The 26,206-nt window shown below is 42.9% G+C and overlaps 2 protein-coding genes across 4 annotated transcripts in view; one reads left to right on the forward strand and one right to left on the reverse strand.

The window, feature by feature from the left end:
- LOC128693719 (neuroplastin) overlaps nucleotides 1–8,433 on the reverse strand; it is a 57,772-nt gene extending 49,339 nt beyond the window's left edge. The window contains exon 1 of the mRNA XM_053783546.2: nucleotides 8,277–8,433. Within this exon, the coding sequence (XP_053639521.1) occupies nucleotides 8,277–8,328 (52 nt within the window). The 5' untranslated portion in view covers nucleotides 8,329–8,433. The remainder of the gene's footprint in view (nucleotides 1–8,276) is intronic.
- Nucleotides 8,434–13,903: 5,470 nt separating this feature from the next.
- Nucleotides 13,904–25,895, forward strand: Gbeta5 (guanine nucleotide-binding protein subunit beta-5; the record flags this gene model as incomplete). Of its 3 annotated transcripts, none has more annotated exon segments than XM_070091129.1 (7): nucleotides 13,904–14,022; nucleotides 17,821–18,183; nucleotides 22,853–22,989; nucleotides 24,146–24,264; nucleotides 24,725–24,851; nucleotides 25,249–25,392; nucleotides 25,755–25,895. In XM_070091129.1, coding segments are annotated over 6 exon segments (789 nt in total), but the record flags the coding sequence as incomplete, so codon positions are not given.
- Nucleotides 25,896–26,206: the final 311 nt, after the last annotated feature.

Raw genomic sequence — 26,206 nt, forward strand, 5'->3', positions numbered from 1 at the left:
TCACGGGCTTGGCCTCCCTAGTTTTGAAGGTTCTCATAATCCATCCTGTCTTTTTTCTAGCAGATGCGATTGATACAATGTTATGGTCCTTGAAGGCGAGATCCTCCGACATGATCACTCCCAGGTCTTTGACGTTGGTGTTTCGCTCTATTTTGTGGCCAGAATTTGTTTTGTACTCTGATGAAGATTTAATTTCCTCGTGTTTACCATATCTGAGTAATTGAAATTTCTCATCGTTGAACTTCATATTGTTTTCTGCAGCCCACTGAAAGATTCGGTTGATGTCCGCCTGGAGCCTTGCAGTGTCTGCAATGGAAGACACTGTCATCCAGATTTGGGTGTCATCTGCAAAGGAAGACACGGTGCTGTGGCTGACATCCTTGTCTATGTCGGATATGAGGATGAGGAACAAGATGGGAGCGAGTACTGTGCCTTGTGGAACAGAGCTTTTCACAGTAGCTGCCTCGGACTTTACTCTGTTGACGACTACTCTGTGTTCTGTTAGTGAGGAAATTATAGATCCATCGACCGACTTTTCCTGTTATCCCTTTAGCACGCATTTTGTGCGCTATTACGCCATGGTCACACTTGTCGAAGGCTTTTGCAAAGTCTGTGTATATTACATATGCATTCTTTTTATCTTCTAGTGCATTTAGGACCTTGTCGTAGTGATCCAATATTTGAGACAGACAGGAGCGACCTGTTCTAAACCCATGTTGCCCTGGGTTGTGTAACTGATGGGTTTCTAGATGGGTGGTGATCTTGCTTCTTAGGACCCTTTCAAATATTTTTATGATATGGGATGTTAGTGCTATTGGTCTGTAGTTCTTTGTTGTTGCTTTACTGCCCCCTTTGTGGAGTGGGGCTATGTCTGTTGTTTTTAGTAACTGTGGGACGACCCCCGTGTCCATGCTCCCTCTCCATAGGATGGAAAAGGCTCGTGATAGGGGCTTATTGCAGTTCTTGATGAACACGGAGTTCCATGAGTCTGGCCCTGGGGAAGAGTGCATGGGCATGTCATTTATCGCCTGTTCGAAGTCATTTGGCGTCAGGATAACATCGGATAGGCTTGTGTTAACCAAATTTTGTGGCTCTCTCATAAAAAATTCATTTTGATCTTCGACTCTCAGTCTGGTTAGCGGCTTGCTAAAAACTGAGTCATATTGGGACTTGAGTAGCTCACTCATTTCCTTGCTGTCATCTGTGTAGGACCCATCTTGTTTAAGTAGGGGCCCAATACTGGACGTTGTTATCGACTTTGATTTGGCATAGGAGAAGAAATACTTTGGGTTTCTTTCGATTTCATTTATGGCTTTTAGTTCTTCCCGCGATTCCTGACTCCTATAAGATTCCTTTAGCTTGAGTTCGATGCTTGCTATTTCTCTGACCAGTGTCTCCCTACGCATTTCAGATACAGTGGACCCCCGCATACTGATGGCATCACCTAACGTTAAATCCGCATACCGCTACATTTTATCGCCAAGATTTTGCCTCGCATACCGCTAAAAAACCCGCTCAACGCTGTTCGTCCGAGACACGTCTAATGTGCGCCCTTAGTCAGCCTCACATGTTCCGCCGGTGGCATTGTTTACCAGCCAGCCTCCACGGTAACATCCAAGCATACAATCGGAACATTTCGTATCCCAACACCTGAAACCCATTTTCTTTGCTGACGACATGACTTATGTCATCTCTCACCCTAATCTTGCCACCCTCAACACCATTGTTAACGAGGAGCTGATCAAAATATCGACTTGGATGACAGCCAATAAACTTACGCTTAACACTGACAAAACCTACTATATTGTGTTTGGTAGCAGAGCAGGAGATGCACAAATTAACATTAAGATCGACAACACCCTAATTACCATGCATAATGAAGGCAAATTCCTAGGCCTATACCTTGACAACAACCTGAATTTCAGCACCCATATCCAACACATAACCAAAAAAGTATCCAAAACGGTTGGGATCCTCTCCAAGATACGATACTACGTGCCGCAAACTGCCCTTATCACACTATACCATTTACTTATATATCCATACCTCACCTATGCTATTTGTGCTTGGGGATCAACTGCAGCAACACACCTAAAGCCAATAATAACCCAACAAAAAGCTGCAGTAAGAATAATCACTAAATCCCATCCCTGGCAACACCCCCCCCCCCCCCCACTCTTCATAGATCTAAACTTACTCCCTGTTCAGTACATCCACACTTACTACTGTGCAATCTACATCTACAGGACCTTAAACTCCAATATCAACCTTGACCTAAAACGCTTTCTTGATAGTTGTGACAGAACCCACAGGCATAACACCAGACACAAACATCTCTACGACATTCCCCGTGTCCGACTAAACCTTTACAAAAATTCAATGTATGTCAAAGGCCCTAAAATCTGGAACACCCTACCTGAGAACTCTAGAACTGCAGACACATTCATCACCTTCAAAACTACCATTAGAAAATATCTTATCTCCCTGATACACCCCATCAACTAACTACACGAATACCACCTGGTGGTTCACACTTACACTCACTCACCCATTTGACCATAAACAGAAATATTAATCTCAATCTTAAAATAATGAATCCTATGATACTCCAATACTGAAACTATGTACTGTGCCAAAACAAAAGCATTCACATTGCTAAACTCACAAACTAGTTTTTAGTCACTTAGCCACAATACCAACTTACCTCATAATTTGTAATATTTTAAAATAAAAAATTAAACTAAGTCTGCCCGAAATGCCTAGCCATGCTAGGCGTTCTAGTGGTACACTCTGTAATCATTATTTAACTACATGTAAACCACACAACAACCAAATTCTGTAAATACAACATTGTAATCTTTATAGAGAATAAACTTTGAATTTGAATTACAGTGTTTCTGGTGATTTTATCTGCAAAATAAGTGACCATGGGCCCCAAGAAAGCTTCTAGTGCCAACCCTACAGGAATAAGGGTGAGAATTACTATAGAGATGAAGAAAGAGATCATTGATAAGTATGAAAGTGGAGTGTGTGTCTCCGAGCTGGCCAGGTTGTATAGTAAACCCCAATCAACCATCGCTACTATTGTGGGCAACAAAAAGGCAATCAAGGAAGCTGTTCTTGCCAAAGGTTTAACTGTGTTTTCGAAACAGAGATCGCAAGTGATGGAAGATGTTGAGAGACTCTTATTGGTGTGGATAAATGAGAAACAGATAGCAGGAGATAGCATCTCTCAAGTGATCATAAGTGAAAAGGCTAGGAAGTTGCATGAGGATTTAATTAAAAAAATGCCTGCAACTAGTGATGATGTGAGTGAATTTAAAGCCAGCAAAGGTTGGTATGAGAGATTTAAGAGGCGTAGTGGCATACATAGTGTGATAAGGCATGGTGAGGCTGCCAATTCGGACCACAAAGCAGCTGAAAAATATGTGCAGGAATTCAAGGAGTACATAGAAACTGAAGGACTGAAACCTGAACAAGTGTTTAATTGTGATGAAACAGGCCTGTTTTGGAAGAAAATGCCAAGCAGGACCTACATTACTCAGGAGGAAAAGGCACTCCCAGGACATAAGCCTATGAAAGACAGGCTTACTCTGGTGGTGTTCCAATGCTACTGGTGACTGCAAAGTGAAGCCTTTATTAGTGTATCACTCTGAAACTCCCAGACCGTTCAGGCAAAAGAATGTCCTCAAGGAAAATTTGTGTGTGCTGTGGAGGGCAAACAGTAAGGCATGGGTCACTAGGGACTTTTTCTATGACTGGTTACACCATGCATTTGCCCCCAATGTGAAAGATTACCTAACTGAAAAGAAATTAGAACTTAAGTGCCTCCTGGTGTTAGACAATGCCCCTGGTCATCCTACAGACATGGCAGAGTGACTTTATGGGGACATGAAATTCATTAAGGTGAAGTTTTTGCCTCCTAATACCACTCCTCTCCTGCAGCCCATGGACCAGCAGGCTATTGCAAACTTCAAAAAACTGTACACAAAAGCTCTGTTTGAAAGGTGCTTTGTAGTGACCTCAGAAACTCAACTGACTCTAAGAGACTTTTGGAGAGATCACTTTAATATCCTCAACTGTGTAAACTTTATAGGTAAGGCTTGGGAGGGAGTGACTAAGAGGACCTTGAACTCTGCTTGGAAGAAACTGTGGCCAGAATGTGTAGACCAAAGGGATTTTGAAGGGTTTCAGGCTAACCCTGAGAATCCTATGCCAGTTGAGGAATCCATTATGGCATTGGGAAAGTCCTTGGGGTTGGAGGTTAGTGGGGATGATGTGGAAGAGTTGGTGGAGGAGGACAATGAAGAACTAACCACTGATGGGCTGATAGATCAACTTCAACAGCAAGAGGCCAGACCTGAGGAAACTGGTTCGAAGGAGGGGAGAGAGAAATTGAAGAAGTTGCCTACTTCAAAGATTAAGGAGATCTGTGCAAAGTGGCTTGAAGTGCAAACCTTCATGGATGAAAATCACCCTCACACAGCTATTGCAAGCCGTGCTGGTGACTATTACACTGACAATGTTGTGAAACACTTTAGGGAAGTCATAAAGGAACGAGAGGTACAGGCCACTATGGACAGATATGTTGTGCGACAGAACTCCAGTGACTCTGAAGCTGGTCCTAGTGGCATTAAAAGAAGAAGGGAAGTAACCCCAGAAAAGGACTTGACACCTCAAGTCTTAATGGAAGGGGATTCCCCTTCTAAACACTAACACACTCTCCTCCTCCCATCCCATCAATCATCACCAGATCTTCAATAAAAGTAAGTGTCATGTAATTGTGCATGCCTTTTTCAGTTTGTGTGTATTAAAATTAATATTTCATGTGGAAAAAATTTTTTTTTTCATACTTTGGGGTGTCTTGAACGAATTAATTTGATTTTAATTATTTCTTATGGGGAAAATTCATTCGCATAACGATAATTTCGCATAACAATGAGCTCTCTTGCACGGATTAATATCGCTATGCGGGGGTCCACTGTATATTGACCTCTTTTAGCCACTCTGTTATTCTTTTCCATCGCCTGTAAAGGGAGCGCCTGTCTCTTTCTATTTTACATCTACTCCTCCTTTTTCTTAGAGGAATAAGCCTTGTGCATACATCGAGTGCCACCAAGTTAATCTGTTCTAGGCATAAGTTGGGGTCTGTGTTGCTTAGTATATCTTCCCAGCTTATATCGGTTAGGACTTGGTTTACTTGGTCCCACTATGTTTTTGTTATTGAAGTTGAATTTGGTGAATGCTCCCTCGTGACTAGTCTCATTATGTCGGTCTGGGGCTCCACACATACATGTCTGAACCTCAATTATGTTGTGATCTGAGTATATTGTTTTTGATATGGTGACATTTCTTATCAGATCATCATTGTTAGTGAAGATGAGGTCTAGTGTATTCTCCAGTCTAGTAGGCTCTATTATTTGCTGGTTTAAATTGAATTTTGTGCAGAGATTTAAAAGCTCGTATGAGTGAGAGTTTTCATCAGAGCTGCCTCCTGGTGTTATTACTGCAACAATATTATTTGCTATATTCCTCCATTTTAGGTGCCTTAAGTTGAAATCCCCCAGGAGCAAGATGTTGGGTGCAGGAGCTGGAAGATTTTCCAGACAGTGGTCAATTTTTAATAGCTGTTCCTGGAATTGCTGGGATGTTGCATCCGGAGGCTTGTAGACTACCACAATGACTAGGTTTTGGTTCTCGACCTTTACTGCTAAAACTTCCACTACAGCGAAGTTCTGGCAGGTCGTGTTTGTTTGGTTGAGTGCTGAGCAAACAGTTGACTACCGAGCAATTTTTTTACCAAACCAAGTGTTCGAATACAGAATTGTTCGAGTAGGGAGCTGTTCAAGTACCGAAGTTCCACTGTATTTTTAAACATTTATACATTAGTGTACTGTATATTGTAATAAACAGAATTAAGAAAATCAGCTCTAATATGCATCATTTAACCCTTAAACTGTCCAAATGTAAATCTACGTCCATGTGTGGGGGGCTCCAAACGTAGATCTTCGTTTTTTTTACATGCTTTCAAATGGGGAAAATCAAGGTCAGAGCGCTATGCACATGAACATAGATCTACGTTTGGACAGTTTAAGGGTTAAGTGTGCATACTGGTCAGAGAGCTCGTCATAAGTCCAAGTCGTCGGCAAACAAGTATGATGGTAAGTGAGAAGAGGCTGTACGTATTATTATTCTGAACTTCCTCCAGTTCCTTAACATGCTTTCTTAGTTGTTGGTACCATACTGGTGCTGTGTATCTTGTAGGTTAAACCCATGTCTCACCTAAGACTCATTCTCTAGTGTTGAAATACTTAGGATCTTAAACTCAAGTACTAGTATGGGGCATCTCAGACAAAATATAAAAGTTTAAGTGTAATAAAATGATTACAAGAATGAAAAACTAACTCAAGAACAAATCAAATCTTTATAAAGGCCCTCTTTGAATGAGAAAAAAAAAACAAAAAAAAGACATGATAAAATTTACAAATTCATAAAAAAATATAAAAAAACAAAATTAAAGCCAGCAACTGAGAGAATGAGAAACTTTCAATTATGGAGAAAGACGAAAAAGACAACGGAACTATTAAACATTCTACGTATATACTCCAAGTGGTACAGTATATGGCTGAACTGGACACAGACTTATTTCCTTTATAGGTTGGTGCCTCTCCCATCAGCGTAATACCAGTAGTTTGCCAAAGTGCATTTAATTAGTGGTTTTCTTAAGCCTTCAATCACAATATATCTGTATAATAAGACCAAAATGTAAATTACTCTTAACTAGAATGTATAACTACTGTAACTTCTTGGCATGTCTCATAAGAAATAAAAAATGAAATCAACTTTTTTTTTTTACATACTGTATGTAGTGAAGATCACTAAGTGGCTTTTAAGTACATGATGATGATGAATGATCATGATGAATGATCATGATGAATGATCTATTTCTACACAAAACAATTTATACAGATTGAACTAGCTGACATACATATGTAGAAAGCCACTTGTTATGCAGAGCATTTCGGGCAACTTAGGTTAGTCTTGTTCCCCAGGATGCGATCCATACTGGTCGACTAATACCCAGGTACCTACTTGAAAATAAAATGTGGCTTATTTCCATCTAGGCTCTTCAGTCCTCTTCCCAGGATGCAATACACAAAAACTGCCTAACTCTTAAGTACCTATTTACTGCTAGGTGAAGAGGTCAGTGTGTGAAAAAAGACTTGCCCATACATCTTTTTCTGCCCAAGATAAAACCAATATTCTTTCAGTTGTGAGCTGAAATAACATTCAGATTATCTCTGATGGATAACATTTTGGCATGTATGCAGAAAGCCCTTTGAACGAGGTAATTTTCTAAATTAATAGCACTGGAACTGTACTGAATATAAGTGAACAAACTACAAAACTAGTGCTGCAAGACAGACATGTGTAAAATGATTGAAATTTGGATATAATGTGATGATTAATGGGCTGTATGAAGGCTAATTTAGCAAGTTTATTCAGGTACATATCAATTCAGCTACACATATTATCATACATAGTGACATATGTGTAAATTACCCAGAATAACTAAAAAAAAAAAAAAAAAAAAAAAAAAAAAAAAAAAAAAAAAAAAAAAACTCTAGGTGACTTATTTCCACTGGGGTCCTTTCATGATAATAGCCACTAAATCTTCCTAAATACGGCTTCAGAAACATTGATTTTTTGGGGGGGAAGGGGGGGACACTTTCCCCAACTGCCTTGACTTGGGGCATATATTTATTACTGTCACAAGAATAAAAATAAAAATAAATCTGTGCAGCATTGTATTTTACACTTTTTGATTTTACCAAATTAAAATTAACCTAAAAACTATTTTTAAATATATACAAAAAAGAATAATATGCAATAGTAAAAACTATAAAACCCACAAATAATATCTCACACTATTTCAAGGATATGATTCATTAGCAACTAGAAATGGGTGATTTTTTTCCCTTTCACACATGCATCTACCAAACATTACAATATCTACTTGTTAAAAAAAAAGTCAACGTCAAACTCAAAAAAAATTAATGAGCTGAGGTTTAAACTACACTAGGGCTCTCATTATTATTATAATCAAAAAGAAGCGCTAAGCCACAAGGGCTATACAGCACTAGGGCTCTCAACAAGCAGCCAATATAACAAGATATCGATTCTAAGTTACCAGAGCAGTCATGGCTACGAGAGAGAGCTGAGGGGGGAGGAGACAGCCCCACCGTATTACACTCCGGGGGGATTATTATACTCACCCAGACACACCCCGAGAAGCCCCAGAAACACCAAACACCCCCCAGTCTTCATTTCGGCCGCAAAATACACCGGGAAAACCCAACGAGGAGCACCGTAGAAGCAGATCCTCACCCAGGAGAGGGTCGATGATGTCTGCTGCACCGTCCCGGACGGGGACGTCGACGGCTGCCAAGTTTACTTTAGTTAACCCTCGCATCACCTCTAATTGTCTCATAAACCAGGAAAAAACTGTGATTGCGGTTTTAATCATGGCCTCTAAATCTTCCGTATATACCAGGTCGTGTGTCTACCTATAACCATTATAATACGTCAGCGTTAACACATGTGGCACGCTGGTCTTACGTCATATTCAACACCACTAATGAAGGAGGTAAATTCAAAGCTTCCAAGGTTACCCAGGTAAGCATGCAGGTAAACAAGCAAGTAAACAAGTAAACAAGTAAGCAAGAAAGCAAGCAAGCAAGCAAGCTATTAAGTAAGCAAGCAATTAAGTAAGCAAGCAAGCAAGGGAGCAAGCAAGAAAGTAAACAAGCAAGTAAACAAATAAGAAAACAAGTATGCAACTAAACAAGTAAGCAAGAAAGCAAGCAAGTAAGCAAGCAAGCAAGTAAGCAAGCTATTAAGTAAGCAAGCAAGCAATTAAGTAAGCAAGCAAGGAAGCAAGTAAGGAAGTAAACAAGCAAGTAAACAAGTAAGTAAACATTTAAGCAAGTAAGCAAGCAAACAAATAAAAAAGCAAGCAAGCACACAAGCAACCAAGTAAGAAACGAAGCAAGTACACAAACAAAGAAGAAAACAAGCAAGCAAACAAACTAACAAGTCAGTAGTGAAACACGTTGCTATTCATGCCTGAGAGAAAGCGCTAAATTCGTAAGGGTTCACACGGCGCCTGGGGGTTAAGAATGGAAGGCACTAAGGTTTGTTCCAAGGAATTGGAGCACAGGTCCACTTCCTTAGATCACAAGAGTCTCGCACCAGCATCAAAACTCTCTCTCTCTCTCTCAATGGAAATAAGTCACTCTGCCTGACTTTTTTGGGTTATCCTAGGTTCTCTACACACATGCTGCTATGTATGATAATTCTATGTAACTGTATTTGTGTATACCTGAATAAACTTACTTACTTACTTACTCTCTCTCTCTCTCTCTCTCTCTCTCTCTCTCTCTCTCTCTCTCTCTCTCTCTCTCTCTCTCTCTCTCTCTCTCTCTCTCTCTCTCTCTCTCTCTCACTCACTACTGGACTACTGTTTTTTTTTTACACAGGGTTTGACAAGGTTAAGGATCCCTAGCTTTATTGACAGCTATTTACAGGTTAAGGATTCCTAACTTTATTGGCAAGCTAAGAGCTGTTACCTACATCAGCTCATTTGAAAACATTTTTATTGTTGTGAGACATACAAGTAGGGAACAGGATGAAGTTGGAGCCATCTGTGGGCCAGCATTTTCATTTGATCAACTGACTTTATCTCGTTGACATCATTATGCTGTACGAATGTGTTCCATACTCAAGTCATCCTGGGTATATATGATCTCAGATGGAGTGATATTCTGGAGAAGGGTACAACCAGAGTGAAGTTGCTGCTTTCTGCCCGTCTTGTGGCATAAAAGCTTGTTTCACGCTGTCCTCGAAGTGGATCCAAGTGTGGTACTTTGACAATATTGGTCTTGTACATAACAGTAAGGCCACCCACATCCCTCCTATGTTGAAGGCTCTGCTGAAATGACAGATCTATCCAGGATGGGTCCAGGCGAGAGATGAGACGTCTTGCTCTGTTCTCTACTCTGTCAAGCAGTCGCAGATGAGAGGGGGGGGTAGGCAAACCAAGAAAGTGGAGCATACTCAAGGTGTGAGCGTACTTGTGCCTCGTACAGAATCTTGCAACCCCTACTGTCAAGCAGATGGGAGGTACGGCGAAGTGCTGTAAGCTTCCTGGCTGCCTTGTTTGCAAGATTTACAACATGGTTCTTCATGGTTAGTTTGGAGTCAAATTTCACCCCAAGGATATCAACTTCTTCTCCAGGTGCCAACACCCTCCCATTCATCCTTACTACTGCACCAGTATTACCATCATGGTGCCTAGAGACGATCATCATTTGCATTTTCTCAGGTGCAAATGTTACTTGCCATCTATTTCCCCAAGCTGATATAGCTCTCAGCTGGTGATTGATGTAGCTTAGAGCAGCTAGCAGTTCTTCTCTTGGATAAGTGAATGTCAGTGTACAGTCGTCTGCATATGCATGTGATTCTGGGATGAGATGAAGAAGGTCGTTGAAGTAGACATTCCATAACAATGGTCCCAGCACGCTTCCTTGTCTCTCTCTCTCTCCTTCTCTGTCTCTGTCTCTCTCTGTCTCTGTCTCTCTCTGTCTCTGTCTCTCTCTGTCTCTGTCTCTCTCTGTCTCTGTCTCTGTCTCTGTCTCTCTCTGTCTCTGTCTCTGTCTCTCTCTCTCTCTCTCTCTCTCTCTCTCTCTCTCTCTCTCTCTCTCTCTCTCTCTCTCTCTCTCTCTCTCTCTCTCTCTCTCTCTCTCTCTCAGACAAATGTGGCAAGATACATAAATATAGTATATTGCAAGTAGACGAAACGTTGTCAATAAAGAATCGTGTCGTACTACATCACCAAAGCAAGCAAATAAGTAAGCAAGAAAGTGTATAAGCAAATATATGAAGGATCCGTATTGACTTCCATCAGGCAGGAGGTGCAGCATCACCCAACCAAAAGGGAACCGAGAGTACGCTAAGAGACAACGCAAGTGTCAGGGGCCCAAGACTGTTCAACTACCTCCCTGCATACATAAGGGGATTATCCAGTAGACCCCTGGCTGTTTTCAAGACCCCTGGATGTCTTCAAGACCCCTGGCTGTCTTCAACACCCCTGGCTGTCTTCAAGCCCTCCTGACTGTCTTCAACACCCGTGGCTGTCTTCAAGACCCCTGGATGCCTTCAACACCCCAGGCTGTCTTCAACACCCCTGGCTGTCTTCAAGCCCTCCTGACTGTCTTCAAGGCCCCTGGCTGTCTTCAAGACTCCTGACTGTCTTCAACACCCCTGGTTGTCTTCAAGACTCCTGACTGTCTTCAACACCCCTGGCTGTCTTCAAAACCCCTGGCTGTCTTTAACACCCCTGGCTGTCTTCAACACCCCTGGTTGTCTTCAAGACTCCTGGTTGTCTTCAACGCCCCTGGCTGTCTTCAACACCCCTGGCTGTCTTCAACACCCCTGGCTGTCTTCAAAACCCTTGACTGTCTTCAACACCCCTGGCTGTCTTTAACACCCCTGGCTGTCTTCAAGACTCCTGACTGTCTTCAACACCCCTGGCTGTCTTCAAAACCCTTGACTGTCTTCAACACCCCTGGCTGTCTTCAACACCCCTGGCTGTCTTCAACACCCCTGGCTGTCTTCAACACCCCTGGCTGTCTTCAACACCCCTGGTTGTCTTCAAGACTCCTGGTTGTCTTCAACGCCCCTGGCTGTCTTCAACACCCCTGGCTGTCTTCAACACCCCTGGCTGTCTTCAACACCCCTGGCTGTCTTCAACACCCCTGGCTGTCTTCAACACCCCTGGCTATCTTCAAGACCCCTGGCTGTCTTCAACACCCCTGGTTGTCTTCAAGAGGGAGCTGACAGACACCTAAAGTCAGTATCTGACCAGCTGCGCTGTGGTTCATACGCTGGTTCACGTGCAGCCACCAGTAACAGCCTGGTTGATCAGGTCCTGATCCACCACAAGGCCTGGTCATGGACAGGGCTGCGGGGGCGTTGACCTCCGAAACACCCTCCACGTATACTCCAGGTATATTCCAGGTATACTCCAGGTATATTCCAGGTAAGATAAGATAAGATTTCGTTCGGATTTTTAACCCCGGAGGGTTAGCCACCCAGGATAACCCAAGAAAGTCAGTGCGTCATCGAGGACTGTCTAACTTATTTCCATTGGGGTCCTTAATCTTGTCCCCCAGGATGCGACCCACACCAGTCGACTAACACCCAGGTACCTATTTGCTGCTAGGTGAACAGGACAATAGGTGTAAGGAAACGTGTCGGAATTTCCACCCGCCGGGAATCGAACCCGGGCCCTCCGTGTGTGAAGCGGGAGCTTTAGCCACCAGACCACCGGGCCAGGTATATTCCAGGTATACTCCAGGTATACTCCAGGTATATTCCAGGTATACTCCAGGTATATTAAAGGTATACTCCAGGTATATTAAAGGTATACTCCAGGTATATTAAAGGTATACTCCAGGTATAATCCAGGTATACTCCAGGTATAATCCAGGTATACTCCAGGTATGTCCTGGACTCAGCTGATATAATTTATTATTAAATATGTCAAATATGTAAGTTAATTTCGTTTAAATGGTGATAAATTTAGGGAAACCTAACGTAATTCAACCTACAATAATCTGATATAACTTAACCTTAATCCACCAGCGGTAGATATGGGAATAGCGCGTTCTTTTACGCTCGATACGTTAATAATAATAATAAACTAACGGATGGTAGGGAGCAGCAGGTGGTGGTGGGCAGCAGCTGGTGGTGGTGGGCAGCAGCAGGTGGTGGTGGGCAGCAGCAGGTAGTGATGAGCAGCAGCAGGTGGTGGTGGTGGGCAGCAGCAGGTGGTGGTGGGCAGCAGCAGGTGGTGGTGAGCAACAGCAGGTGGTGGTGGGCAGCAGCAGGTAGTGGTAGGCAGCGTTTGTGGTGGTAGGCAGAACTTGGTGGTGGTAGGCAGCAGCAGGTAGTAGTAGGCAGCAGTTGGTGATGGTGGGCAGCAGCAGGTAGTGGTAGGCAGCAGTTGGTGGTAGTGGTAAGCAGCAGTTGGTGGTAGTAGAAAGCAACACGTAGTGGTAGGCAGCAGCAGTTGGTGGTAGTAGAAAGCAACACGTAGTGGTAGGCAGCAGTTGGTGGTAGTGGTAAGCAGCAGTTGGTGGTAGTAGAAAGCAACACGTAGTGGTAGGCAGCAGTTGGTGGTGGTAGGCAGCAACAGGTAGTGGTAGGCAGCAGTTGGCGGTGGTGGTAGGCAGCAGTTGGTGGTGGTGGTGGTAAACAGTAGTTGGTTGTGGTAGGCAGCAGTTGGTGGTAGTGATAGGTAGCAGATGTTGGTGGTAAGCAGCAGTTGGTGGTGGTAGGCAGCAGTTGGTGGTGGAAGGCAGCAGCTGGTGGTAGTAAGCAGCAGCTGGTGGTAGCAAGCAGCAGCTGGTGGCAGTAGACAGCAGTTGGTGGCTGTAGGTAACAGCTGGTGGTAGCAAGCAGTAGCTGGTAGCAGTAAGCAGCAGCTGGTGGCATTAGGTAGCAGCTGGTGTCAGTAGGCAGCAGCTGGTGGTAGCAAGCAGCAGCTGTTGGTAGTAGGAAGCAGCTGGTGGTAGCAAGCAGCAGCTGGTGGCAATAGGCAGCAGCTGGTGACAATAAGCAGCAGCTGGTGGCAGTAGGCAGCAGCCGGTGGTGGTAGGCAGCAGTAGCAGCTGGTGACCTGATAGTGGTAACCTGCTGCCGCTGGGGTAGAAGATGCTTGTGGGGAGGGAGGGGAGGGGCATCACCTTTAGGGCAAAGGGCTTAGGCACTCTCACCCTCAGGAGGGTAGGGGGGATGAGGAGGGCAGAGGGTGCCATCCATGTTGGCAGCGCGAGGCTGGGAATTGATCTGCGCTGCCTCGAGTAGTGATGGCTAGGCCAGCGCAGGACAGCACCCCAGCCAGACCAGCAACACACACAACACCTCTTTTTACCTCTTCAGGGCATTTCTACCTCATCTGTGAGTACCCAGGGCAGCCATTAAGCGCCAGAAATATACCCTAGCGCAACACGCTGGCGCTGGGCTTGCTACGGTGCGCAGGAAGTCCAGGTGACAATATTACAGGTAACTTACTGGTACATGTCTTGAAGGGATAGATAGGTACATCCACTGACCAGCTCAGGTTTATAAAATTACACGAATTGTTACAGTCTAAAGTCTATCATTACGTATATTTTTGTATAGTTCTATATGTCTATCATCACTGGTTCATGTTCTATGTACACTTGTAAGTCCCCCCAGGTTTTCTAATTACATGCTAATTTTTGCACTGTTATCTACCTGGTCCATAATTACTATCATACTGGTTTGTTTTGTAAGGTGAAGTCCAGGATCTTACCTTAATTTCCTTAATGCATGTGTTGCAGAGGTGTGAGCAAGATCCTGGACTTCACTTCACGATACAGAGTAAATACGAGAGCAATTATGGACCAGGTAGATTATAGTGGAAGAATTAACTTGTTATTAGTAGATAGGAAAAAAACGCCTGGTGGATCAGGCTCTGATCCACCAGGAGGCCTGGTCACAGACCGGGCCGCGGGGGCGTTGACCCCCGGAACTCTCTCCAGGTAAACTTCAGGTATGAAGACTTGTGAGTATACCTGGAGTATACCTGGAGTATACCTGAAGACTGTAACTGGTGAGTGTAACATTAAAATTTGATGATTTACGTACATTATACACCATATATAAGATGTTAGTTTTCACGGACAACACATTGCACAGATGACCTGTACGTAGCAGAACGAACCTTATAGCGACGTGTCGCTCCGGTCGTTCCGGTCCAGGTCGGACCTAAACGTCGTCATGAGTTTCGTTATGTGAGGCAGTGTGCCTGGTTACTCTTGAAAGATACATTATGTTCTTGTAAACTCTTAGTAAACAACATTGTAAACTCGTGGAAAATAATAATAATAATAATAATAATAATAATAATAATAATAATAATAATAATAATAATAATAATAATAATAATAATAATGTTTATTTCTACCAGTACATGATACAACTTATACAGACCATAACTGACATCCATGACATACTATATAGAAAGTTCCTGGTTATGTAGAGCATTTCCCTCAACTTGGGTTAATTTTGTCCCCCAGGATGCCACCCACACCAGTCACCTAACACCCAGGTACCTACTTACTGCTAGGTGAACAGTGACAACAAATGTCTTAATAAGGGAACACACATCCTAATGTTTCCACCCGTACCGGGGATCGAACCACGGAGTTCAGTGTGTGAGCTGAGTGCGCTACCAACACCTTCATTGAAAACGCTGCTGTTCTTCGACCTTGATTATTTCTAAGTGAATGCATGTGTATCAAACTGATTAAACATTTCGCCTGCACAGAAGGTTTGTTCAGTCAAATCCAAAAGGGAGCATTAGAAACGAATTTGACTGAAGAAACCTACTGAGTGGGCAAAACGTTTCGTCAGTAAAGATACCCAACTGTTGCACATGTGTATTAATCTTCAACTTGTTATTTTATATTATTATCAACAACATGGCCAGAGTGAGGACAGGAAATGTTAAGACTCGTGGGAGATAACACCGTCTCACAGCACTTGCTTCTAGTAGCCTCTTCATCCTGGCGTTGCTTCTAGCATTGTCTAGTGTACACGGGTGTAGCATAGTGTACAAAGCTACAACATAGTATACAAAAGGTACAGCATAGTATACAAATGTGCAGCATAGTGAATAGAGTGAACGTTGCATCGTAATACGTGACAGAGAAAAAGCACAGTGTTGATAATCAGTGTGAAGGAATGGAGACCAAACTCAGGGTGATTCATAGTCCTGAATTGTCTTTCCATTTCTGAAGAGCTGTTATGGCATCAGGTATCAGTTACAGTGTCAGGGAGTATACTGGAAGTTTCTTTTGAACTGGGAAGTGTGAATTGGTGAAGTGTAGTCGAGGTTAGTGGTTAAGTCCTTGTATGGGCCTACTGGCCCATACAAGGCAGGTCCTTATCAAAACTACCCATGTATAGCTGCCTGCGTTTTGGAAGAACTGAAATGATCTCAATGAGTACAGTTGCAGACCAAATCGGTCCAAGTTACTTGGTGGATAACATGACTTTCTAAAGTCTGGTGAACTAACGTGATTCCCCAAGCCTTCGAGTAACATGATTTTCAAATTCTTCCTGACGGACCAATGTTCTTCTCCTGAGACTTGATGACAGACCAGAGTTATTTCATAAGTCTTTGGAGAACCAATATTGTCCCTCAGAATTCTCTGAGCACCGTAGTGGTGAAGTCTCAGATTCTTCACCACTACGGTGCTCTTCTCACCAACTCCAAGACTGAGGGACTGATTACCTCATCTTTTGTATATCGTTCTACTGTCCTCTAATTATATCCTAGAATTTGTATTGATAAAGCCACTGGATGGCGAAACGTATACAATAAAGATACCCAGATGATACACACGTGTCTAATTTTTCACATCTTGTAGAAGACTATGGTTATATCCAGAGCTGGATTAAGATTTTGTAAGCTTCTGGGCTACAGGCACCTGAGGCCTTCACTGATATTTTCAAAGGAAAAAAAATAATCACAACAGTCAACAGTTCGTCATATAAGTGAAGTAATAACATAAATATATGCTTACAGCAGTAACTGTCAACACTTTTCACTTATTCTCTGGAGGTCCTCCAGCTGGCGGAAGCCCCTGGGCTGCAGTCTCTGGAGGTCCTCCAGCTGGCGGAGGCCTCTGGGCTGCAGCCCCCTATAGCCCATGCCTTAATTCGGCCCTGGTTATATCAGTATCCCCAGAAGGGCTATCGCAGGATTGCCCAAGAAAATCCTACATCCTCCCGAGGATACGACCCACAACAGTTGACTAACTACTAAGTACATATTTGCTACTAGTATGACCGACTACCAGTGACCAGGTTGATCAGAGACAGGACTGCTGTTCGTGGATGAAGGATCGAGCCTCCACCCATCCTTGCTCTGAATAACCCTTGAAGATGATGTTAGCTCTGCATAACCATAGGCTTTGTATATAGTGTCACTGATGTCACCTGTGATCTGTATAAGTTGTGTCCCCTAGCTCGAGTGCTACCGCACTCAACTCACACACTGAGGTCCGTGATTCGATCCCCGGTACTGGTAGAAACATTTGAGCGTGTTTCCTTAAGACACCTGTTGTCCCTGTTCACCTACCTGGGTGTAGTCGACTGGTGTGGGTCGCATCCTGGTGACAAAATTGACCTAATTTGCACGAAATGCTCTACAGAACAAAGGACTTCCTGTATAGTAGTATGTCACTGATATCAGCTATGGTCTGTATACCTTGTAGATGTACTTGTAGAAATTAAGATTATTATATGTACTTGAAGAAATATTATAGCATGATAGACGGAACGTGTACTGATACCTGCCTGGGTGCCAGCACAAGTCCCTCGAGGAGTGAGTAATGACATAAAGAGGAGTGATGACAGTGTAAAAGGCTTTGTTTTCAATGAAGACACATAGATGCTATTGCTTCTGAAGCTTACCATGGCTTCAGATACCCATTCCTTTCAGTTAGGTCTGAAGCTGAAGACATTGCTTCAATTCAGTTCTAAAATTTTGGAAATAATTTAAGCAAAAGGAACATAATTTTTGAGGTATCTTTCTTTATTGAATTAAAAAAAAAGAAAACATTGTGTCAACATATGTTGGATAACCTTCATGTTGGTGAAGATCCAGGAGTGTGCTATTATGATGCATTGTGAAGCCACTAAATATTACTCATTTCTTTACAGGTGTTATACTATGATGATGACGTGAGGGCTATGTGCTGGGTCAGCACCATAACTCTCAAGCTTGGCTGACCACCCCTCAAGCTTACCTGACCATCCTGAAGCTTGACTTCACCGTCTTACACCACCAGTGTCACATCTTTACCCCACACAGTGTCACATCCCTCTGAAGTACTTGAGCGCCGCATCCCCGGCCACAACCACAGTGTGGCATCCCTGGGCAGGGTGGACGGCCCTGTTAGACAATGTCTGACGGAGGGCTGAAGGTGGAGCAGCCGATGGAGAGTGTCGAGGCTCTGTCCAGGGAGGCTGAGGGTCTCAAGGTTAAGCTGGAGGAGGAGAGACAGAAACTCAACGATGTTCCACGTGAGTATATGTTAATGAAGGTTCGAATAGAATGGGACTTCCCCCATAATGAGTTAGTCTGAAGCGTGTTTCTTATCTGGACGGAGTTCCGGGGGGGACAACGCCCCCGCTGCCCGGTCCATGACCAAGTCTCGCGGTGGGGTTATCAAGGTTTTAACCTTGGATAATCTTATGAGAATAGGATAAACAAACATCTCAGTTAGAAGGTTGAGATTTTAGAAAGACCTGCCTAGTATAGGCCAGTAGATCTGCTCTAGTGTGCCGCCATTCTTTTCTCTCTCTCTCTCTCGCTCTCTCTCTCTCTCTCTCTCTCTCTCTCTCTCTCTCTCTCTCTCTCTCTCTCTCTCTCTCTCTCTCTCTCTCTCTCTCTCTCTCTCTCTCTCTCCCTCATACAAGGAGGAAGGGGAGTGAGAGAGGAGTGTCGACATTCTATTCATGAGGTAATTCACAGTAATGAGAGGTGTATAGTGAGGGTAACACTGGGGCCTCCCCCTCCCCCTCACACACTCATTATTACCCTGCCATCCTGACACACCCAAACATTATCTTCTTAAAGCTCTCTACTGACAGTATCCCAAAAGCTCAGTAAAGCTTTGACGTACCAGCCTGCATAATAATAATAATAATAATAATAATAATAATAATAATAATAATAATAATAATAATAATAATAATAATAATAATAATAATATTATTATTATTATTATTATTATTATTATTATTATGATTATTATTATTATAATAATAATAATAATAATAATAATAAATTATTATTATTATTATTATTATTATTATTATTATTATTATTATTATTATTGTTGTTGTTGTTATTATTGCTACTACTGCATTCATTGGAGAGATAGGTAAACCCGTAGGGAATGGGAAACAATAAAGTCGGATCCTAAGAAGAGGAAGGCAGGTCTAGTTCCCTGGATCAAAAGCCTCTCATCAGCATGAAGGAGGAGAGGGGGGAGTGCCATGGCACAGGTGAGGCAGGTGCCAATATTTACGTCTTCACAGGTAAACAGTGACGTCACTGGCACTAGTGCCAGGCTACCCGTATACCTCCATCATCAAGGGGGCCTTGATGCTAGAGAGAGGGGACTCTTGATCTCAGAAATTGGATGAAGAGTGGGCGATTAACCGACAGGAGAATCGAGTCTTCAGCACTGCTTGTGCTAGATGGCCCATGAGGGTTTAGCTTCTCATGAAACATAATTTGAACTTAACTCTAGTAAGTTTATTTAGGTACAGGTACACATAAATACAGTTACACATATTATCATACATAGCAGCTTATGTGTAACTTACCAACCAGCAGAAACCCCCAAAAAATAAGTGACTTATTTCCGTTGTGGTCCTTGATTTTCATTGCAGTCCTTGATATTTCTATTGGGGTCCTTGATATTTCCATTGGTGGCTTTGATATTTCCATTGGGGTCCTTGTATTTCCATTGGGGGTCTTTGTATTTCCATTGGGGTCCTTGTATTTCCATTGGGGTCCCTGTATTCCCATTGGGGTCTTTGTATTTCCATTGGGGTCCTTGTATTTCCACTGGGGGTCTTTGTATTTCCATTGGGGTCCTTGTATTTCTACTGGGGGTCTTTGTATTTCCATTGGGGTCCTTGTATTTTCATTGGGGTCCTTGTATTTTCATTGGGGACCTTGTATTTCCACTGTAGTCCTTGTATTTCCACTGGGGGTCCTTGTATTTCCACTGAGGATCCTTGTATTTTCATTGGGGTCCTTGTATTTCCACTGGGGGTCCTTGTATTTCCATTGGGGTCCTTGTATTTCCATTGGGGTCCTTGTATTTCCACTGGGGGTCCTTATATTTCCATTGGGGTCCTAGTATTTCCATTGGGGTCCTTGCATTTCTACTGGGGGTCCTTGTATTTCCATTGGGGTCCTTGTATTTCCACTGGAGCCCTTGTATTTCCATTGGGGTCCTTGTATTTTCACTGGGGGTCCTTGTATTTCCATTGGAGTCCTTGTATTTCCATTGGGGTCCTTGCATTTTCACTGGGGGTCATTGTATTTCCATTGGGGTCCTTGTATTTTCATTGGGGTCCTTGTATTTTCATTGGGGTCCTTGTATTTCCACTGGGGTCCTTGTATTTCCATTGGGGTCCTTGTATTTCCATTGGGGTCCTTGTATTTCCACTGGGGTCCTTGTATTTCCATTGGGGCCCTTGCATTTTCATTGGGGTCCTTGTGTTTCCATTTGGGTCCTTGTATTTCCATTGGGGTCCTTGTATTTCAATTGGGTCCTTGTATTTCCATTGGGGTCCTTGTATTTACATTGGGGTCCTTGTATTTCCACTGGGGGTCCTTGTATTTCCATTGGGGTCCTTGTATTTCCATTGGGGTCCTTGTATTTCCATTGGTCCTTGTATTTCCATTGGGTTCCTTGTATTTCCACTGGAGGTCTTTGTATTTCCATTGGGGTCCTTGTATTTACATTGGGGTCCTTGTATTTCCACTGAGGATCATTGTATTTCCATTGGGGTCCTTGTATTTCCATTAGAGTCCTTGTACTTCCATTGGGGTCCTTGTATTTCCATTGGGGTCCTTGTATTTCCACTGGAGGTCTTTGTATTTTCATTGGAGTCCTTGTACTTCCATTGGAATCCTTGTATTTCCATTGGGGTCCTTGTACTTCCATTGGAGCCCTTGTATTTCCATTGGGGTCCTTGTATTTCCATTGGGATCCTTGTATTTCCACTGGGGGTCCTTGTATTTCCATTGGGGTCCTTGTACTTCCATTGGAGTCCTTGTATTTCTATTGGGGTCATTGTATTTCCATTGGGGTCCTTGTACTTCCATTGGGGTCCTTGTATTTCCATTGAGGTCTTTGTATTTCCACTGTGGTCTTTGTATTTCCACTGTGGTCTTCACCTGCACTATATACAACACACACATCTTCAGATCTACCAAATAAATCATTGTTAAGTAAGACACATGTGCAACAGTTAGGTATCTTTATTTCGAAACGTTTCGCCTACACAGTAGGCTTCTTCAGTCGAGTACAGAAAAGTTGATAGAAGCAGAAGAGACTTGAAGACGATGTAATCAGTCCATCACCCTTAAAGTTTTGAGGTGGTCAGTCCCTCAGTCTGGAGAAGAGCATTGTTCCAAAGTTTGAAACAATATGGAGTTGAAGTGACAGGATGGAACCTTATATCGCGCCAGGAGGTGAGACAGGTCACTAGTAGGACGTAGATGTTGGGATGTCAGGTCCCTCTCAAAAAGCCTACTGTGTAGGCGAAACGTTTCGAAATAAAGATACCTAACTGTTGCACATGTGTCTTACTTAACAATCTGTCGGTATTTTATACCATTTTAATGTTCAAATAAATCATATTATTGTTGAAGATTGAGACACTTATGCAGCATATGGGAATCTTTATTCAGGAAACGTTTCGCCACACAGTGGCTTCATCAGTCCAATACAAAGAGGAAGGAGTAAGGAGAGGAGGAGTATGAGGTAATCAGTCCCTCAGCCTGGAGTCGATGTGTTCAGTCCATCAATCTTGTAGACTGTACAGCATAGGGCCGTAGACGTGGCCTATATACTGTAGTGAGGTGACTTGAAGCAGACGGAGGCGGGATCATAGTGGTACCATCCACTAGTCGAAGTAGGTCTTTGTCCAAAGGTTGAACAAGCGTTGAAGAATTCTTTGTAAGAAGATCCCATGATGCTGCAGTGTCTGACAGTGTCTGACACTGCAGCATCATGGGATCTTCTTACAAAGAATTCTTCAACGCTTGTTCAACCTTTGGACAAAGACCTACTTCGACTAGTGGATGGTACCACTATGATCCCGCCTCCGTCTGCTTCAAGTCACCTCACTACAGTATATAGGCCACGTCTACGGCCCTATGCTGTACAGTCTACAAGATTGATGGACTGAACACATCGACTCCAGGCTGAGGGACTGATTACCTCATACTCCTCCTCTCCTTACTCCTTCCTCTTTGTATTGGACTGATGAAGCCACTGTGTGGCGAAACGTTTCCTGAATAAAGATTCCCATATGCTGCATAAGTGTCTCAATCTTCAACTTGTCGGTTTTTCAAACCATTCATCACATATTATTGTTGTTGGTTGTGAGCCAAGACTGTGCATCTTAGGCATTTCTAAGTAGGCTAACTCAACTAGGCTGACTTCTATCAGAATTTGTTTGTCTACTAGCTGCCAAATTCAATAGACCTACAGTGTTACATCTGGGTGTCTTTATTTGAAGGCGTTTCACCAATCAGTGACTTTTTTTGTCTTTATTTAATATAAAGACGATGTATGAAGACAGTAGAAGACTATGGGATCAATCCCTCAGGCCTCGGTCTTGTAGGTGATCAGTCCCTAAGTCTTGTAAAACTGTACACGGAAGACAGTGGAAGATGGGGTAATCAGTCCCTGTGGGGCCTTACTTAAGATTCTGAATAAAAAAAATATGTTGAGATGTGGGTGTATGGGAGTGTTACTGTAATTTTTCTCTTCAATATATAAATTCTAAACACAGACACACACACACACACACACACACACACACACACACACACACACACACACACACACACACACACACACACACACACACACACACACACACACACACACACACACACACACATTACTCCTAAGTAACAGAGTGACTGTCTTGACAGTAACTACGGTGGCAGCGAGGCTCGAGGCTCTACCTCAGCTCAACATTAAGCCCAGAAGAGTGCTGAAGGGTCACCAAGGCAAGGTGCTCTGCTCGGACTGGTGCAATGACAAACGTCACCTGGTGTCATCCTCTCAGGTGAGTCATCTGGTCTCATCCTCTCAGGCGAGTTCTCGCAAAGTGACCCGACCCCTCGGCCCAGTCCTTGACCAGGACTCCCGGTGGATCAGGACCTGATCAACTAAGCTGTTACTGCTGGCTGCACATAGTCCAACGTATGAACCACAGTCCGGCTGATTGGGTACTGACTTTAAGTATCTGTCCATCTCCCTCTTGAAGTCAGCAGGACAGATACCTAAAGTCACTAAATAGGTGTATATGTGCCGAAACGTTTCGCCTGTGCAGGTGGTCAAGAATATGATAAAAGGGATAAACAGAGATCTGTGTAGAGTTTTAGCAAGTCATTGACTTGCAATAACTCTACATAGAGCGAAACGTTGTGACAATTAAAGCATGCTCCATATCTGTGTCATTTCATCCTGATTTACCAGTATTCTGCTGTACTCAAGGCGAGTTCAACGTCAAGTGTCTCCAACTCATTGGTCTCTGTTATATCTATATTTCATCGAACAAGAAGTCACAATACCGCACATAGGAGAAAGGAGCTTACCACGACGTTTCGGTCCGACTTGGACCATTTACAAGTCACAGTAACGTGGAAACAACATCATTAGTGTGACTTGTAAATAGTCCGAGTCGAGCCGAAACGATGTCATAAGCTCTTCTCTTTCTCTGTCTATATTTCAACACTTGTATTAAGTTAGACACTGTGACCCTCCTCGTACAGCGCATCCATGCTAACTAACCTCACACTGTTAGTTTAATAACAGTACTGTGCATCCCATACACCTGTGAAGTGTAGTTACAAGATTACAGTTGTACATAATGGGTCGAGGGACTTGGTCCCATGATGGCTGAGAGACTTACAGTACTAATGAAATACTTAAAAGTTTTATCTTATTTTGGCTTATTCCTGTAACTTAACACCCGCCGCCCCAAGATTGAACCCGGGACCATCAGTTGTGAGTCCAAAGCTAAAAGCTAATAGGTTGGACAGATAAATGAGTGAGGATAGGGCTTGAGGAGCGGCCTAGCATGGGCCAGTAATTTTATTTAGGCATACGTACACATAAATACAATTATCATACATAGTGTTAATCGCCTAGGATAACCCCAAAAAATTCAGACGAACGTTCTCAAGTTCATGTGTTCTTACGATGGTCATGTGTTTCAGGACGGCAAGATGATTATATGGGATGCCTTCACTACCAACAAGGAACATGCTGTCACCATGCCTACCACCTGGGTCATGGCTTGTGCTTACTCTCCCACCGGTACACTCGTCGCCTGCGGGTACTCACTTCCATTCATGTTAAAATACCTGAAAGAATAAGAAGGCATAATACCGTGACTGGAACAATACATAAATAACCCACATATAGGAGAGAGAAGCTTTTCGACGACGTTTCGGTCCGACTTGGACCATTTACAAGTCACATTATATGCGGGTTGTTTGTGTATTAAAACACCTGTCTTGATAAAACACCCGTCTTGTTGAAACATCTGTCTTGTTGAAATACATATCTTGTTAAAACACCTGTCTTTGATTTAACAACATAATTCTGAGTTGAAGGTGTACCTTGTCTCCTTGTGTCCTGTGCCAGGTCAGTGTCCTGTGCCGGGTCAAACAGTGTCCTTTGCCAGGTCAAACAGTGTCATATGCCAGGTCAAATAGTATAACATGATTACTTTTTCATTACGGGCATCTGAATCTCGCTTTTCTTGCTTCCTGTCTATGGTGATGGACGGTCAGAGGGCTTGATAACAAAGTCACCGTCTACCCTCTGAGCTTCGATGAGGACGTCACTCAGAAGAAGAGAGCTGTGGGGACCCATACATCCTACATGTCCTGCTGTACCTTCCCTTACTCTGACCAGCAGGTCAGTCTCCATAAAAAGTCACCCAACACAATTACAGTTAACAGGAAAATTAGGTACCTTACATATGTTAATACACATCCACTTTGTGGGTTATGTATGAGCTGTTACAGCGAGTGTATTGTGATTATTATTGTAGTGTATAATGATGATAATAATAATCTTTATTTCCAGCAGTACAATGATGCAACTTATACAGACCATAGCTGACATCAATGACATACTATATACAAAGTCCCTGGTTATGTAGAGCATTTCCCCGAAATTATGTTAATTTTGTCCCAAAGATGCCACTCACACCAGTCACCTAATGTTTCCACCCGTTCCGGGGATCGAACCACGGACCTTATTATTATTATTATTATTATTATTATTATTATTATTATTATTATTATTATAGATCCTGACGGGCTCTGGGGACTCTACCTGTGCTCTGTGGGACGTAGAGTCTGGCATCATGTTACAGAGCTTCCATGGGCACCAAGGTGACGTGATGGCACTGGACCTGGCACCTTCAGAGACTGGCAACACCTTTGTTTCAGGGGTCAGTACCTTTAATGTCATCGTTCTAATGCAGTTCTTCCACCCACTTGGTGCCTCTGTAATGGTTGGTTAAATGGGTGTAGAAGTCTGTCGACTACACGAGGGTCGTTAGGGTTGCATGTTACCTGTTCATGAGCACTGGTATTGAGTACCAAGGTTATGTTCAATAATAACCCACATGCAGACACAAACTCAGAAGATTAATGTGTCTGTATATTTCGATCCCTTTCTGAGATCCTTTTAAGCTGAAAATCATTTCATTGTGTTCATTTTGGCTAGTTCCAATGTCTTCAAACTGCTTATTAATTCAAAACAATTCTTGTCATGGTAGAGGTATGGCAGTACAGTGCCGTTGTTCCACAGGGCTGTGACAAGATGGCACTGATCTGGGACATGAGGACAGGACAATGTGTACAGAGCTTCGAAGGTCATGATTCTGACATCAATACTGTCAAGTTCTACCCGTCTGGTGATGCTGTGCTGACCGGCTCTGACGACGCTACCGTAAGTTTAAAAAAAAAAATACAGAATCAAGATTTTATTTTGGTTTGTCATTTACAAAGAAAGTAACTATTATGCCGGGTCATTCCGGGCAGAATTATCCTGGTAAATAATAACTACTCAAGTCTAGACAAGATAATAGTGGTTAACTTTTATTAAATCTTTATTTAATGTTAATACTAATGCTGCTGCTGTCTTGTTATTGCTGCTGATGCTGTGTCAGCACTCAAGGTACATAGGTATTATATTTGTCAGGGAACAGGACAAGAGTTTCCTGACGCAGGTCTTAGTTATATGATAACCCGCAGCTGGAG

This window comes from Cherax quadricarinatus, chromosome 34 (assembly GCF_038502225.1).
Source record: "Cherax quadricarinatus isolate ZL_2023a chromosome 34, ASM3850222v1, whole genome shotgun sequence".
Classification (NCBI taxonomy): Eukaryota; Metazoa; Arthropoda; class Malacostraca; order Decapoda; family Parastacidae; genus Cherax; species Cherax quadricarinatus.